Source organism: Aricia agestis, chromosome 1 (assembly GCF_905147365.1).
Source record: "Aricia agestis chromosome 1, ilAriAges1.1, whole genome shotgun sequence".
In the NCBI taxonomy this organism is placed as follows: Eukaryota; Metazoa; Arthropoda; class Insecta; order Lepidoptera; family Lycaenidae; genus Aricia; species Aricia agestis.
This window is the reverse complement of record NC_056406.1, coordinates 2,224,661-2,242,153: the sequence shown is the minus strand read 5'-3', so window position 1 is coordinate 2,242,153 and position 17,493 is coordinate 2,224,661. Positions and strand designations below refer to the sequence as shown.

At 34.4% G+C, this 17,493-nt stretch overlaps 2 protein-coding genes across 3 annotated transcripts; one reads left to right on the top strand and one right to left on the bottom strand.

The window, feature by feature from the left end:
* Nucleotides 1–597: 597 nt before the first annotated feature.
* Nucleotides 598–16,694, top strand: LOC121732604 (coactosin-like protein). 2 transcript variants are annotated; one of them, XM_042122555.1, is made up of 5 exons: nt 598–833; nt 11,784–11,866; nt 12,251–12,361; nt 13,883–14,012; nt 16,497–16,694. In XM_042122555.1, the coding sequence occupies exons 1-5, from the start codon at nt 780–782 to the stop codon at nt 16,608–16,610; spliced, it is 492 nt and encodes a 163-aa protein (XP_041978489.1). In that variant the 5' UTR covers nt 598–779; the 3' UTR covers nt 16,611–16,694. The 2 variants fall into 2 exon arrangements, with proteins under 2 accessions (XP_041978489.1, XP_041978481.1); XM_042122547.1 differs by lacking the exon at nt 598–833 and adding an exon at nt 10,928–11,219.
* LOC121732534 (origin recognition complex subunit 5) lies at nt 14,198–15,792 on the bottom strand. Its single transcript, XM_042122454.1, has one exon. The coding sequence runs from the start codon at nt 15,743–15,745 to the stop codon at nt 14,354–14,356; it is 1,392 nt and encodes a 463-aa protein (XP_041978388.1). The 5' UTR covers nt 15,746–15,792; the 3' UTR covers nt 14,198–14,353.
* Nucleotides 16,695–17,493: the final 799 nt, after the last annotated feature.

The following is a 17,493-nucleotide window of genomic DNA, read 5'->3' as shown; positions in this document are numbered from 1 at the left end:
TTGCATTGCTCGAGACAGCCACCTTCCACTTTTACATACTCACGAGAACTTTCAGTGACAAAGTGCAAGAAGAATCGAGCACCCATGTACAGTGACAACATTGGCTTGATTGGCGCAGGCAGCAGGAAAGACTAAATTGCTTATGGCCTCTTATGACTTTATGAGTTTATGTTTTTAACAATAGGTTAAAATAGTAACAGTACTTTAACGGCCAACGGTTTTGCTACTAGAGATATTTTTTTGTCGGAACTCGGAAAATTGCTTTTCTAGTTCGGCACTTTTTGACTCCACTTTATTGCCCGCAATTCCTTTATCGCAAATATTTTGGCTTTTCCCGGAACTCAAGTTTCTCCATACCCATCCGTTCAGCAGACAGCACAAAATTACCTATAGTTATCATTTATCATCTACAGACTGCAGACAGATACACAGACAAACATAGGTATTCGGTACACATTTTCGCATCTATAAAGCAACAAATTTCATTGAATTCTGTCCCAGACATTTCTGCGGGCGTGGTAGCCGTACTGATACACTGATAGTATATTATATTTTACTTTCTAGTTTCTATACGTGTATGACGATCGCGTGGACGTGGTTCTCATTCGCTGTAGCTCGGGAGGCTGAGTAGGCGTGTGCGGTTGATGCACCCGCGCGTTCTAAAACCATTTATCCTAATAAATGTTATTTATACAGTGATTCGTCATTTGTGATATCGATTTAGACGTTACTGAACGCTTTTATTGTAGTTAATAATTTGTGTTTAGTGCTGTGGCAAAATGTCCGTGGAGGGATTAGAATATGAAAACATCGTCCAAAACGGACCGAAAAAAGTAAGTTTTTAAATTTTGAATTTGAAATGTTTCGATGGTTTCGAATTTATTTTTTATATTTTTACGAGTAAGTAAATATTTTTTTAATAATGTCTATTGATCAACGCTAACATTAAATCTTATTTAACTATCGTTTTAGGTTCATTTATTTAAATTAATGAAATTATTTGCGTTAATTTGGAATAATAAGCAGCAGACGGAAAGTTTGGTCGGTGGGGTTATGTTCGTATTGATGGGGGCCGGTGTGCTATACGTCTGGGTGCAATTTATGTAGGAATGCACAGTAATCTGTATCTGTCTGGAACTCTGGATGCAACTACGGTAACTGAGTGTCTTATTTTCAATTTAATATTACTTTGGACCTTCCTAGAATTTTTGTCCACAAGAATATTAAGTATAAAAGGCCCTGTCGGCTAATAATTTCATTTATTTTACGAGAAGTAAATACTGCAGAGAAGGAAAAAAATCGTGGTATTTAGCGGTTTTTCTATTAATTCATATCGATTACTATAGTAAATAATATAAATATTATGTCTATTTACTTTCTGTACAACTTTGTACCTCCAGAACAGCATCTGTGATTCGTGTTTAATTAAGTAAGTACTTATTGATTTTCGGCGGCAATAGGGATGATGACAAGGTCAAAGATTAGCAAATTTTGATACTAAAATAAAGAAATCACGGTAAAAAATAAGTGTTCCCAAAATTTCAGCTTGATAGCATTTGTAATTTTTTTGCTCTGCGCCTTCAAAGTTGGATATTCAAGTCGATTTTTTTTTCAATTAAATTTTTTAATATTTGTATACCATTCGATAACTTATGCAAATAAAAACAACTTTTGTTATGAAACCACTTTCATAAACGCAATATTTAATATACCTATCGAACAAAGCTCTCTCCCGATGCGTACAAACTACGAAAGAGTGACGTCATACTTTCGTAGCACTTTGTATGGCGCGTTTCGGGCAGGTCCATTTTATGAAATATTTGAATTGTCATATCTTGGTGAATTTTTAAGCTATCAAAGTCATTCTTTCAGCGAAAAAAAAATAGTCATCATGCCTATTCCGATCATTATAATTATTCATTATTTTCTTCTCCCACTATAAATGATTGCATGTGGTCCAATGCTGGGAAGTGGAAACAAGCCGATGCCTTTGAACCGGTTACTTTTGGCAAACAGCTGACATTGGGAAACATGTTTTAAAGGCCGAATGTGATCAACTGCACAGAGAAATTACAGGAATTGTACCATCACGTACCTGACTCCATATCTCACTCCATACGAAAGTGTGGCTGTCTTTCTGTCTGTTTAAATTGCGGACCTTCATAATTTGGTTGCGTTATGTCAAACCCAGTCTGCAGTCAAGAGATCGCGAATAATATTGATTTCACATAATGCGCCTAAATTACGTAGGTCCGCCATCTGCCTATGAATCAATTTCCTCGATGGTACATGATGGTACATTCGGATTTTCGATCCATTTTCCAACTCAAAAGATTTCACAATGGATACTTTAATATCAAACTCTATTTTTAGGCCTACACCAACAATAATAATAATTAATGTTTTAACTTTTAAGTTTTAACTTTTAACCACCCACAGTACAAACACAAGGGACCGTAATCCCGTAATTCCACAGAAAGGTTAACAATGAGGATAGATGTAAGTTACCGATACGTTATCAGCACTTAACGCTGTCTTACTCATCGATATGTACTTTATCACAGTTACCACTTACCTGTAAGGCAGATAGGTGTTATAGGGTTGCCAGGAGTCCAGATAAAGCCAGACATAGTCAGGCCTTTTGAATGCGTGTCCAGCCAAAATTAATAAGCTTTGTAGAACTAAGATCATCTATCTTATATGAACATTGCACTAATATTAGACGATTTTGCGTCAGTCTTATAAAACGGAAAATTTTAAAACGTGATGCCAAAGTAAATTGTAAAATTGAAATGATACGTCCTCAAGGTGTCTGGCATTTTTATACAAATGTAAGCTAATAGTTACTTTTACCATCGTAGGTTTGGCGACCGCAACCCTAGGTGTATGCTATGCTGTATTGTAGGTATTGTTTGAAGATCAATTATATGGTTCAATGAGGTTCAATGACATTTATTGGCACGGGGACTTAGGTATCACTTAATAAATAGGATTTAAGCTTATGGAGAACAATTTCCTTAACGAAGTTTTCCTCGAGTCCTTCTCAGAAATATTATATCTACATCAAAAGTTTCTACTGACTCGTCTAATAATGATCTTTCTATGTAGGTATATGAAGCCTAGTGGTTTTTGGCAGACTACATAACATCATTCACTATTATAGTGAATGATGTTACAGTGCTATTTCGAAGGCGAGCTACAGGAGCTCTGGCAATAACTTCAACTGCAAAATGAAAAGTGCTGAGGCTTTAAAGCTAGTGCGGTCGATTTCGGAAAAACTCCAATATTAATGGGTCCCGTAAGCATCTGTGGAACTTCTATTTATCACAGGCACTAAGCAACGTTTACGTAGCTCTTAAAAAACACAATTATTGAGAAAAGCAGCACAATCCTAGTAGATATTCTAATTAATCGAAAGAACCTCTTGAGAAAGTTGCAAAAGCTGGTACGTCACAAGCTTAAGCATACATAATTATTAATTATGTGATTTAATCAATATTATGTATCCACTTCTCACGACGTTGGCTAACAGTAATTCTAAATCTTAGACAATGGCGCGGCCCAGACTCGCGCCCGTTATGTTCCGATATTCCGTTCAGTTATTCAAGTGAGTTTTACAAACACGTGAAATGTGTACCTAATTTAATTTTCCTGTTTCTTCGTCTGCGGTTGGTATAGGCAACAGTTACTGATTGATCTATGGACTTAATCGGATTATGTTTGGGCATTCTGATAGCGTTTATAAGGCGTCTAAGAAAATTATTGCTATTAACTTACATTCTATTTAAAGGACGACATTGAAAATTGAAATCCTTTCTATGGAATATGACCCACCCAACAGTTTATATTTAATACATATTATTATGTATTTATTTCAACAAATCTTGTGTATCTTTAGAAATGGAATTTAAGAATCTATCTAAGAGATAATATTCAGGTCTTGTCATGTTAGTTGGTCTCGAACCACTGTTTTAAAAACCTAGCAAAATATGAAGTTTGTCTAGTATTTGAATTAAGAGCGTCATACATAGAACTTACTACACTAAACGACGCTTTCCGGTAAACTAACCACCGTAATATTCATGTTAGTAACATTACTAAATACCAGGGAATGCGTCTATTTCTGTCGCCTGACGCCTCGAATACGAAATGCGTGAAAAACAGGATAACACTACTGAATCATCGATGTAAAAGTAATTAAGTATTTTATCTCCACATGAAAAGTTATTTTCGCATGTCCAAAACAAGGACAATTTGGTACATGTCATGGTTTAAAATTTTTACTTTAACTTTGTATACTTAATTAGTACTTACTTATTAAGTTTTTATTGCTTTTAATAAAATAAATATACTTATTAAATTCTGTAAAAGAAATAGCGGATGTTTTTCAGGTCTTACAAGAACCTTATGGTTGTAGAAAGCCAGAAATATCATCGAAGCTCCAATAATATCGTGATCCCTGCGTGACGTGAGTCAGATCCTGCCGACTCCGTGCCGGGGTATTATTAGATGTTATTTTTGTTTTTGTTCACAATCCGCACGTGTGGTATGAACTTGATCGCTATTTAACGCCCCTTGAATCCAAGTCAAGATTTGATTGAATGACGCTCTTTTCTCTTGAGTTTACAATAGAAATTCATAACTTAACATGTATGCAGTAGGTACTTACATGTATTTGTTTGTTAAAATAGAATGGAATGAAATAAGTAGTACCTTTGTACTAAAATGTATCCCTTACTTTAAGTTTTTCTCTGTAAACTAGTTGTGTACATAAATTATTAAATAAAAGTAAATAAAATAAAATAGAATGTTCTGCTAGAGAAATTGATTCACAGGCCGATGGTACACCTACGTAAATTGGTTAGTTTATGTTAAATCCAGCCGACAGATCGCGACTAACATTAATTGATTATTGACATAACATGACCATTACTTCGATGGACATTACAAAAAATAATATTGGGCATCCTAGACTATCTTCACAGAATTGTAAATTTTATTTGACTGTCGAGTGTCGAGTGGTATGTCTCAAAGTGAAACCCCATCTGTTTCATCAGGGGCGGTAAGAGTCGTCTCTTCGAGATCTTCACTCTTCACTTAAGTATGGGGTACAATCCTTTGATAATCTTACTTTTCTCTAAAAATTGTGCAAACCATTGTTTGCCAAGAGCCTAATTGTCTAAATAATGATTACTAGAACGGTGAAAAAATGGACCAAATACAACTCCTTGGAGTACACCTGACCGGACTTTTATAAAGCTTAAATATTTTAGTTATTGAACCTTGAATTACAATTAATAAGTACATCATTGCAAATATGTAAAATACGGTAAATTATCGTACAAGTAAGCAAGTAGGTAAACTTACCATATATGCATTGTATGGTCAAAGGCTTTTTTCAGGTCAATGAAAACAAGATGGCAATTTTTGTAGACTTTATAAGTACTTTAGATGTTTCTGACCTATTGAATATAGGTACCTACACTAAATTACAAAACTAAATAATATGTAAGTATTATGAAAGAAATAAGATAGTAATGATTTTAATAATATTGGCCACGCTAATATTTTTACAGATCTATCTATGAAATGAAATAAAATAAAAACTATATAGAACATTAATCAATTTAGTACATTTCATTTGTATCGTTTACGTTTACAGGATAAGATATTTTTTGCTGAATTTTAAAAATTCGTTGGTTAGTTTAACTAACGTAAGTAATCACTGGTTGGTGAGCTATATTTTGAAGATATGTAGTTGATGTTGCTCATTTTGAATTAATAGTAAGAACATGCTGCCATAATATAGCAACAGCGAGGGGCCTATGTATAGCCGTGACCTCGACTGGAGTGCACCGGGCACGTCGCCAGACTATTTCGGTGTTCCACCATATTTGGAACTTCACTTATTTTGTGTTCGCGCGTACTTTGAAAATACCCTAACAACATTTAAATGAGTAATATGAATTTAACTTGACTTAGAATATTTTTAGTTTGTTTAGATATAATTCGGTGTTTACAGATACTTGTTGACTGCCATAGTGTTTCAAACAGCTTGGACCCCCTGGAATTACGCCGAGATGTAGCTTCACACTGCATCCTCTATCGGTTGTATCACGGGGAGTGCTCTGAGGAATTGTTCGGAATCATACCACCTGCAACTTTTCGCTATCGTCCCACGCGAAAAACATACCATCCTCATCACCTTGATGAGTGGCAGTCTTCCACAGTGCGTTTTTCGCGTAACTTTCTGCCGCGCACTGTAAAACTCTGGAATGAACTGTCACCAGCAGTATTTCCGGACCGATACGACCTGCAAACCTTCAAGAAAAGAGCGTATTCCCTCTTAAAAGGCCGGCAACGCACCTGCAGCTCTTCTGATGTTGCGAGTGTCCATGGGCGACGGTAGTTGCTTACCATCAGGTGCCCCGTTTGCTCGTTTGCCCCCTTATTTAGTTTAAAAAAAAAGTTACAGGAATAAGCAAAGAATTCTATTAAATATAAGTCTTTGGGAATAAGAGCTTTAGCAACAATCCTGACAATAATTATTGTTCCATTTTTTTTAAATTATTTATTTTCGTTAAGAAAGGACTACAGTCATAAGTCATAACTCATAGCCATGATAATTATAAATACTTAACTTAAGTAATGGTTCTAAATCGAATTGCTCTTTTTTGCATTTTTATCATTGAAATGTATTAGCTATAGGCTATAGCTCAATAATAATTGCTCTAAATCTTTAGATACATCCTACACCATCTTGTTTTCTAACAAATCGAATTCAATTAATCGATTGCGGAACCAACAAATCACTTTAACGATTAGTTAAATGGTTTAACAGAGGTCAGTGAACCCGTATAAAGACGCATTGTGTAGGATACTTCCGGATCCCCTTCATGACAAAGGCTGCCTGTAGCTTTACTTTTTAGTCCCTTTTTCATGAAAAGCAAACATATTTTTACTGTACACGAATAACCACTTGGGTTTTGTATTGTTTTTAGATAAATTGTAGAACAATGCCAACTTTAGCCGCTTTCATTTAGTCCAAAATCTATGGAGTAAAAAATTTCGTCGAGTCTTTAAGTGAAAAAAAATGCTATAATAAATACATCTACTTATAATTACAAGAAATTCGCAAACGTGTTATGAGTAACACAGCAGCCTTTGTTGACTCTGACAAGCTTGAGCTGATCAAAACAAGGAGCAGACATTGAGGTCAATAACCCGATGTTAAGTGTATTGGTTACTGTATTTAAGCTGATATTCCTATTTTTTCCCATGAACAAATTCTAAAGAAGCAAGAAGAAAAAGGTGATTCGACGTTAGAATATTTTCAAATTTGATCAGGCTTAGAACCTAAAGCCATTATCTACAGGTGGTACTTTAGGGTGTGTACGTGTTCCTTGTAGAGAGTTCACTGTGAAAGTAGCAGTGCTGAAAGACCAAAATTTTTTTTCACTTTTGTATGGGGAAACTTGTGGCGCTCGGGCCCATACAAAAGTGAAAAAAAAAATTGTCTTTCAGAGCTGCTACTTTCACAGTGAACTCTCTACAAGGAACACGTACACACCCTAAAGTATTATCACTTATTTTTGTTACACCCTGTATACGCTGCGAGTATAGTTAAAGGTATAGAAGAATGTTCTTCACAAATTACAACAGATTTATTTAAATTCCTATTTTTTCTTTCATTAAAAGACCCTCACCAAATGGCTAAGTTAAATGGCACGAGTACTGGTGTTGGCTAAAGAAAGCAATCTCTAAACTATACACTTCCGCTCATAAACCAAATGGGTAATAAACAAAATGCCGGATGTTGAATTTGTATGATAGCCTGGCCTTAATAACTGACTAGGACACTTGGTACACTTCACTACTGCCACACATTCTAACAAAGACTTGTTGTTTCCGTATTATGCGGCAGATGTTATGATTTAAGTACTTAATTATGTCTTTTTGTCTTACTGGGTCTGTCTGCAACCATAATGTTTAGGTGGTTCAAGGTGTCAATTAAACAGCTAAGTTCATCCATACACAATATATACCTACATGCTACTTAGACACTCGGCACTCTAATTATATTGGAAATGCCAAAAAAAATCAAACAGTTTTTAAAGGGTATGCAATACACAAATAAATATTATCACTAACTTAATCTAATTCTATTGATGTCCGGTAGGAGTTATGTTAAAAGTGATATCAAGATCGTTCTACTGATCTACTGTTCGTTTTCCTTGAAAAGAAAGTGATTTTAATGGCCAAGTAGGAATTTTTCTCGCTGCGTGCTGATGCCAACGAGCCGTGAATGTTTTTAGCAATGCATGCCGTAGTAATTTCGCATCTCATAACATTGTTAGATGCCAGTCACTTGCCAATGTTCCAGTAAGAATCATGCGAAATAAAAAAATACCGCTCAAAGTATTTTAGACAATTTAATTATTACACAACGCGTTAACCTTTAGAATATCTTAGGTCTTAGTAAAAGGTAACCCTGAGTTAAATACCTTCTGTGAACCTCTTTATACTTAAGTGACGACTGACGACAGGGTTAACTTTAAACCAGATCTGCGCAAGTGGCACTTAAGGTGTTACTCTGCACCTAGGAAGAGAGCAGAGCCAATAGCATAACTACCGTCGTATCCATGGGCGTACCCAGGTTCTGGGCCAGGGGGGGGCAAATTACCCAGGTTCTGGTGCCAGGGGGGGGCAAATCACCCAGGTTCTGGGCCAGGGGGGGGCAAATCAGATTTTTCATAATTATTAATTTTTTATAAAGAATAAAAAATTAATAATTTTTAGTTGTAAAAATATTGTATTGCAAACAAATGGCAAAAATTCGTTCTTAATTTTTTATTTTTATAGATGAAAGTACTAGATAATATACTTAGTAGGGACGTCAACATGATCCAGGGGGAGCATGCCCCCCCCCTGCCCCCACCTCGGTACGCCCATGGTCGTATCTGTAATCTGCCGTATCAATTACATGGGGCCCCCTAGTCTAAGCGATAAGTTGAGAATGGCGAAATATAGAGATAAGTTTCATAAAAATACGTGCGATAGCTCATTAGATTCGGGAAGACGTCTAGAAAAATGTATCGGAAGCGTGTATTAGCACACAAAAAATTGCAAAAGTTATAAGCAAATTAGGTTACAAAAAACCATATGGAAGACTATCAATCATGATTTTTTAAGAGGAATTTTTTTCTAAAATAATAATATAAACAATAAAAATATTTAAAAAACGATTATAAACAATAAAATATTATTATTAAGAAAAAATTTGTTTCTAAAAATTATAATATTTTAAAGAGAATAAAGGTAAGAAAAAATATTTTTAAAAGCATCGAAATAGTCCATTGGTTAATAAATTTTTTATTAGCAAATGGCGGAATTTTTTTTTTATATTTTTACGTGATAACAAATGAAACAACTTTTTTTGACAATATTACGTGGATTTCTAGTTTTTTGTTCAAGTTAAAAAATGATTATACACAAAGTATTAAATTTTTTTAAACTTTTATGGCGTGATCATGTTAAGTATGTTTATATCAAGGGCTCCACGAAGTGAAAAATTTTACGAAAATTATTAAAACGTTTTCTTTAAAGTACAATGAGGACGGAAGTTCGAAAAAATTTCGTTAGTTAACATTTGTCTAATTTGTTGAAAAATTAACTTTAAGTTAAATTCCCAACGGAAGCAAATTCTTTGAAGTGTTCGGAATACACCATAAGTTTTTGAAAATTTTAAATTAATATTTAATACCTTTAAAAAAATAATCAGTGTGACGTGCTCGGTTTTGAAGCCACTCGCGCTACCTAAAAATGCCGCGCGGAGGCTTACTTTCAGCGTTAAATTAAAATTATAAATAATAGAGATAGAATTCCGGGAGTTGAGATTTTTTTATGGAAATTTCCTCTTCTTTAAGAATCTTTTATTAAAATTTCTTAAATATTAATAGTTTCGGAGTTTTTAACAAAAAACATAATACCTTTTTTTTGCAACCTAATTTGCTTATAACTTTTGCAATTTTTTGTGTGCTAATACATGCTTCCGATACATTTTTCTAGACGTCTTCCCGAATCTAATGAGCTATCGCACGTATTTTTATGACCCTTATCTCTATATTTCGCCATTCTCAACTTATCGCTTAGACTACCCGGGCTACTGCGGCGACCGCCGCGACGTACGAAAGTTACCTTTTCTGAGGGCCCCAAACAAATTTCTATATCGCACCGCTTGAGCCCTCCTAGAAGTAGGGGACTTGTAGAGTTAAGGGACCAGTCAATATTATTCTAACTAAATCGTAACAGTGATGCTGGCTCGTGCCAGTAGTTGGCAAACGAGATACCTCTCGTTTGCCAGCTACTGGTTTCTCTTTTTTCTCTTTGCGTACAATTTACAAACCATACAGTCTTTATATTGCCTCTAGTTAAGACGTAGTAATTTTGTAACATGTGTAAATAGAAAGTTAAGTGAAATTAATAATTAGTGCTCTTAATAACACCTGCGTAATTAGAAATAATTACATTACACAATATTATGTTAATTATTTTTGCTGCATGCGCAATCTTTGTTTTCGAACTTTTTTATTTAGTCAGAGCGTTTTATTGCTTTGCATAGTGACGGATTAAGACTACTTGATGCCTTAAGCAATCCATGCCTGTGGGCCCCCCTATCCGTATCTCAACTAGAATCGGTCTTTGAACCTTTATTCTTCTGGTGCCCCCTCAGACGTGATGCCCTAGGCAATTGCTTAATTTGATTAAGGGCTAATCCGTCACTGGCTTTGCCAAATAATTCATAAAAAATTACCTAAACAAAAACAACATTATGACTTTGCCACCTGTCGCATTTGTAACAAAGAGAATGTCATATACTACGTAACAATTTGTAATTTTGTCGTTTTATTTATCTTTCAAAACCATACCCTAATAAAGCGAAAAAAAATTAAAATATTTACAAAATGGATGATTATCTCATGCAGCGCATCGAAACAATAACGACCAATCAGAACAATATGATACACAAGTTTGAACTGCTCTCCAAAAGCGTCGACGAAATGAAAAACATTTTGTACAAAATCACAGATAAAATTGAGACTTGCGCTAAATCACAAAAAATAAACAATGAAATAAGCATTGACAGAGAAGATCCCGATGATTTCAGTGAAATTAATTCCTGCCACTCAGTTATATCCAGATTATCTATTTCTTCTAAGGTAAATTGTGGTCCGAAGTTTAGCTGTTGTACCTACTTCTCCCAGATAAACATACGTGTCGACTTGATTTTACTTGGTTATACAAATAAGACTTTCGGTGACTACAGCAGGTAAACCAACCGACAATCAAATAAGGAGTCGCATACTATTTAAAGTAATAACTAAGTAGTTTTTAGTAGATAATATCCAAGTAATTAAATATGCTCTCGGTAGCAAAAGCTTAAATGAAGACCAAATAACATCAGAGCATTTTCTCACAAAAACTTCTACATCAGTCTGGGAAACTGGAAATACGAGCTTTTTACTTTGTAGCCATAATCGTTTTTGCGGCTATTACAATTATTGTAAAAACCAGTACCATAGTCTTCCATAATTGCAAGCGACTACTCCAAACTGTAGAGTGTAGACTATTAAACCTAAAAGACGACGTTTTAGAGATTCCCGATAGAAAATTACATCCCTTTGATCATGCAAGCGTAATTCGACGGACCATCTACGCGCTGATGATTCATTATTTGTATTATTATACTATTGGTCTCTGTTAAAGATATTTGTTTGTTGCAGGTGACGATGACGACGGGGCTGGACCGAGACACGGTGCGCGCCGCGTATGAGGACGTCAGGGCCGACAGCTCACCCACGGAGTGGTAATCATTGCTTTTAGAGTACCACACTTCAGGGGTATTTATGCCTAAAGTGCCTTCAGAGTTTAAATCTTACTTCTTAGAATGCAAATAACGACAAAAATGCGAAAAATTTGCTGCTATTACACCCAATAGACCCTGGATTTATGTATAGGCACTAGGCAGTATAGTCAATGGCCTATGGGCGGCAATAAAAAATATAAATTCGGCCCTGCAACAGACGTTTTTCACACGGTAACGTTTTTGAGTCCGATATTCTGGAAAAGTAATAGTTCTTCTAACATCTCAAAGAAGAGATAAGCTTGGTTGAACGGGTCTGCAAAATATCTGTGAAGATATTATCAGCTAATCGTCCTGCTGATTTAACAATTTCTTGTATCTTTTCAGGGCGGTGTTCAAATTCGAAGGAGCACGGATAGTGTGTTCTGGAAGAGGCAGCGACTTCACGGAATTCAGGACGCATTTTGCTGATGATGAGCGCGCGTTCGGATACCTCAGGTGAGCTTTATTAAGAGCCCATATGACCCTAACTTGACTACATACTTTAACCTAGATCTCAAAATCTGTAAGGTCTAGAAAACTGATTTTTTGACACAAGTAACTTCAGTTCATAAAAATTAAATGCTCAAGACGAAAACGCGATTACTCAAAAAATGCTCGATAGTTTCTTTTTTACAAAAAAGGTATGTCAAAAGATAATTATTACTTAAAAATAATCGTTAAAATAAGATAATATGTCCTTTTTAAGGTGATAAATATAAAGGTAAATGATTTTTATTTTAGTTTTATGTTATTGTAAAATATCGATAAGCATATCGATAAATTTGATTCAAGCACTAGCGTATATGTAAAAAAATTTAATGAAAATTTTTCTTCAAAATTAGTGTAATATAAGAACAATAGTAACTTTAGTTAGGCAAAATATGAAAGTAAAAGGGAGGATTCACAATATTTTATTTGAAATAGAGAGCTAAAGACAGAATAGAGCAAAAATCAATGATATTCTACTTATACAGATATGTTACGTCCATACTATTTTCCGGCTTAAATCTCTTCCGAACAATTTTCAAATTCAAAATTGCAGACATTGACAAATTTGACAGATAAGTGAAATAAAAGATAAGAAAAACTATTTACATAAAAGAGACATTTCTATTTTTAAACGTCGAATCGTACCGCTGTCTCTTTCTTCGCCTGAGCTATGACGAAAATTCGATTTTTCCAGATTGTTCGAAAAATAATTGAAAATGTAAATAATCGAGGTATTTATTGCAATCAAGACATGTGGTAAGAGATTCCATGTGTTTTGTTTACTTTCGAGTCATAATTGGTACATTTTCGAAACACGAACGACGTCATTTTCAATTGATTTAGGTAAGAACTAAGACAAGACGCGGCACTTTCGTGACTGCGCTCGATGCAGACTAAACAACAGACAGCCCAATTGGGCCGTATTTGAAGCTTCACAACGCGCGTGGTAGTAACATAATATCTGGTTTGAGTATTTCATCATTGGCAAAAATAAACACATCGTAGCAATTAGGACATGAAGATTAATTACGGGTGAAATGTATATTTTTCAGGATTATTCCTATGATTTACACTGCAATCACAGCACAAGTTATTATTGTTATATATAATAGTATTTGTTGAAAATAACATACGATTTAAATAATAAATTGCAAATACCGAAAGGGCATAAAAACGATTGACGACTTTTGACGACCTGTCAAATAAAAGTTGTTACAATTTTCATTAGACTGCCTCTCTCTTTTCATCTTGTTATAATTCCATAAAGGATTTTCTTCTCCCTCGCACTCTTTGTTGGTCTATGCATTATAAGTTTATGCAATATATAAACATCGATTTGAATCCCCTGCCAAAAAAAATATCTCGACAATGCATTATGCATACGCGGACCGTGGTGTTTTGGTGCGAGTTGAAGTTGACCCTTACTTTATATTGCATTACTTTGACTTTGCTAATATTAATTATAATTAATTTTAAGTATTATTTCAGGTTACAAATGGGCGACGAGTTGTCAAAACGGAAGAAGTTTCTGTTTGTGACTTGGGTGGGGCCCAACGTGTCTGTGATCAATCGAGCCAAAATGTCCACCGACAAAGCTATCATCAAAGATATCATATCAGTAAGTGCCTTTTTATATTATCTAAGAATAAGTTACATAAATCTTGATTGTATGCAATAAAATAAATTATTATTCCCACATAAAAATAATAATCATACCTAATAAAAATATATTGTCATTAAAAAACAATACTTCAATATTGATTTTTATTTAAATAAATAGTATAACAATACAAACAAATAAATAGCTTACAACTTAGACAGTAGTAGAAAAATACTTTTGACTTACTTTACTAAAACTGCAAACGAGTTTTACTGAGCAATGCCTTTTTAAATTGTGATTTAGTTTATCACTTAAGAATGTTCACCAATCTCTACACAATCACTTGATAGTTCTTTGAACTAGATAAAATCATACAGGTACTTTTTAACATTGAAGCCGATGGTCTGGGCTACAGCAGATATAAAGTCATATCCAACAATGCACTTATATTTAGCTGAATCTAAATCAACCTCCTTGGTGCCGGCTATGAGCTTTAACTCCACTAAAGTCGCTATCTGAGCCAGTAAATTGCTCGTTAAACCTATTCTCTCTTCTAGAATAGCATAGAATATCGCTAGCAACCTATCCAAAGTGAACACTTTTGGCCCAAGCTGCGTGTTTAGCTTCTCATTGATTTTTGCCTTCGCTTTAGTCTGTTGAAGTCTCTTGCGTTGCTTGCCGTGGTTCTTCATAAACAGTCTCTTGTCTTCTTTTGGTGGGTTATAGCTCGCCAGGTAAGCAGCGACCAGAAGAAACTTAGCATAATATGGCAACTCAAAACTCTGTGCAAATGTTTTAGTGGACATCAATTCCTCTTTTAGGGTTTTCTCATAATTGTGACTGTGACATTCAACATCACTATTTTCTTTTCCCGGCGATTGTGTCAGACTCTTTGTGTTGTTTATTCTAAGATACAAAAGCTCCAAGTTGGATTTAAGTATGGGGGCGATATGGCGCCACAGTTTGGCCAAGTCTGTGGGTTTGATTTCATGTTTTATTATTGGCTCACAATATTTAATGAAATTTGTTTTTGCCATGTACCTTAGCTCAATTAGATCCCGACAGGGTCTGTAGAACACACTCAAGAATGCATTCAGAAAATTGGCAAACAACTCCGGTTTGCTCAATACATCTACTAGATCATCATCAACTTGATAAATATTTAATACATGTTGTAAATACACTTTGTGGCTTAGGAATACGATTTTAAACAAATCCTCTTTATTGTAGTTCGGAAAAAAGATTTTTATCGGCTCACGCACGCCCATTTTAAAGTAAAAGTTATCATAAACTAGGTGAGATATAAAAATAGTACAAACATTCACAGTGCAGAACTCTCGTAGTCTTAAAAATGTACTGATGATGTTACTATCCATGCAACGCAGTCTCTCTGCTCTATCGAATACTAAAACAATAGGTTTGCTTTGGAATTTCTCTGATGTCAGTGTTTTGAAAACGTTTATAAATTCAGATAGCGAATCACATTTAACCTCCAATAATTCGTCTTCATCCAGTTCCGTTAATATCGCCTCGAAAATTATCCTCGGGGAGTAGCACTCTATGCAATCAATTACAACAAATTTAAGTCTTAAATGTTGAAGCACAGTCGTCACACACAAACTTTTGCCGGTCGCCATGCTTCCGCTGATAAACAACGAAACCGGCAAGGGTTCGTCATCTTCGCCGAGTAATTCAATCAATTCATTAATCTGGCTATCTCGCCCGGGCACTTTAGCTAATATTCCATCCATTACTGCACTTTAGAACAATAATAATCGAGACAATTCCCGTTCCCGCAAATTCTTCTTCTTCTTCTTTTGGCGTAAGCCCCCCATTTAGGAGTTGCCAGCGTCAGAGTTGAGGCGAAAAATGTGAACAGTTATAACTTTCTTTAACTTTTAAATTTAAAACTGTCATTGACTCATTGTCATCTGTCAAATGTCATTTGTCAATGTGACATTAACTTTTTTTATTAGTGTTTATGATACAAAGCTAAGACTCATTATAAAAAAGCTTAAGTTAATAAAGCGAAATAATCGGCCAAGTGCGAGTCGGATTCCGTACTGCTATAAAGCGAAAGTATGCAAAATTTGTGTTTTTTGTATGGGAGCACCCCTTAAATATTTATTTTATTGATTTAGTGAAAATTTTAAGTGCCTCTACGAGCCAAAAAGCCCAAAAAAATTACGTTGGTAATTGGTTGTATGGGAGCCTCCCTTAATTATTAACTTTATTTTATTTTTAGTATTTGTTTATGTAGCGGCAACAGAAATACATAATCTGTGAAAATCAAGTTTAGCTGTAGCGGTTTTTGAGATACAGCCTGGAGACAAACGGACAGACATCAAAGTCTCAGTAATGGGGTCCCGTTTTTACCCTTTGGGTACGGAACCCTAAAACTACTTTATAAATAAATCGTCAAGTTAAATAATATTATGTAGATACAGCTGTAAATTTATTTTTACATTGTATATAATGAAATATGCGGTCTTTTTTTTTCAGAATTTTGCAGTGGAACTCCAACTTGAGAGTCAAGCTGAAATAGACATCGACCAATTCAGGGACGCGCTAAACAGAGCTGGTGGTGCCAACTACGGAACTGGCACCAGAGAGTGATCATTCTATATCTAATATTATGCTGAATTTACCAAATTCATAATACATAAACCGACTAGCCTAGAGGCAGAGAGAGAGAAAAATTCAGATTATTGAAATGAAAGATGGAGAGTTAAGTTTTTATTTTCAATGATCTCAATGTTTCTCGGCATTCTGAATTATTCCAGATTTTATAGTCCAAGCGCTACTGAAAAATATTTGTATTACTCAAAGTACTGCTTCAAATATTGCATTTGTATAAACGGAACAAATTTTGCGAATTTTTGGAAATTTATCAATGAATTTAGCTTAAAATTGTACCATTTTTAGTATAGTGTACAATTGTATTTTGTTATAATATACTCGCCAAACATTTTAGGCTAATCAAAAAACTTTTGATATTTTTTATAATATACGGTATACCTTGCCATTCAATATTATTTAATAATAATTAGATAATAATAATTAATAAATAGAATAGCTTGAGTATGCACTTTTTATTACTTACCTACATTTGAATTGACATTTGTTCAGAATACCTATTGTGAGAAAATAATATTATGTACGGTAATTGAATTACAATATTTAAATACTTTATTCTACAATAAAAAAGGAAATTGCTATGAAGACGCGAAAAATGATCTAAGATAAAATAAAAATTAAGTGATTCTTTGGAACGAACGGTTTAAATGAAATGGGAATTATTGCAATAAATAAAAGCATAATAATTATGTTGTTGAGTAAACTTCAATGTGTTTAAACAAAATATGCAAGTCTGAATTTTTATTCATGTCGCATTTTTATGATAGATAACAATGTGCATTTACTTTTTGTTTGTTCTGAGTAGTTGCATTGTTTAATTGAAGTAAATAAATTGTGACGTAATATTACAATATTAACGAAG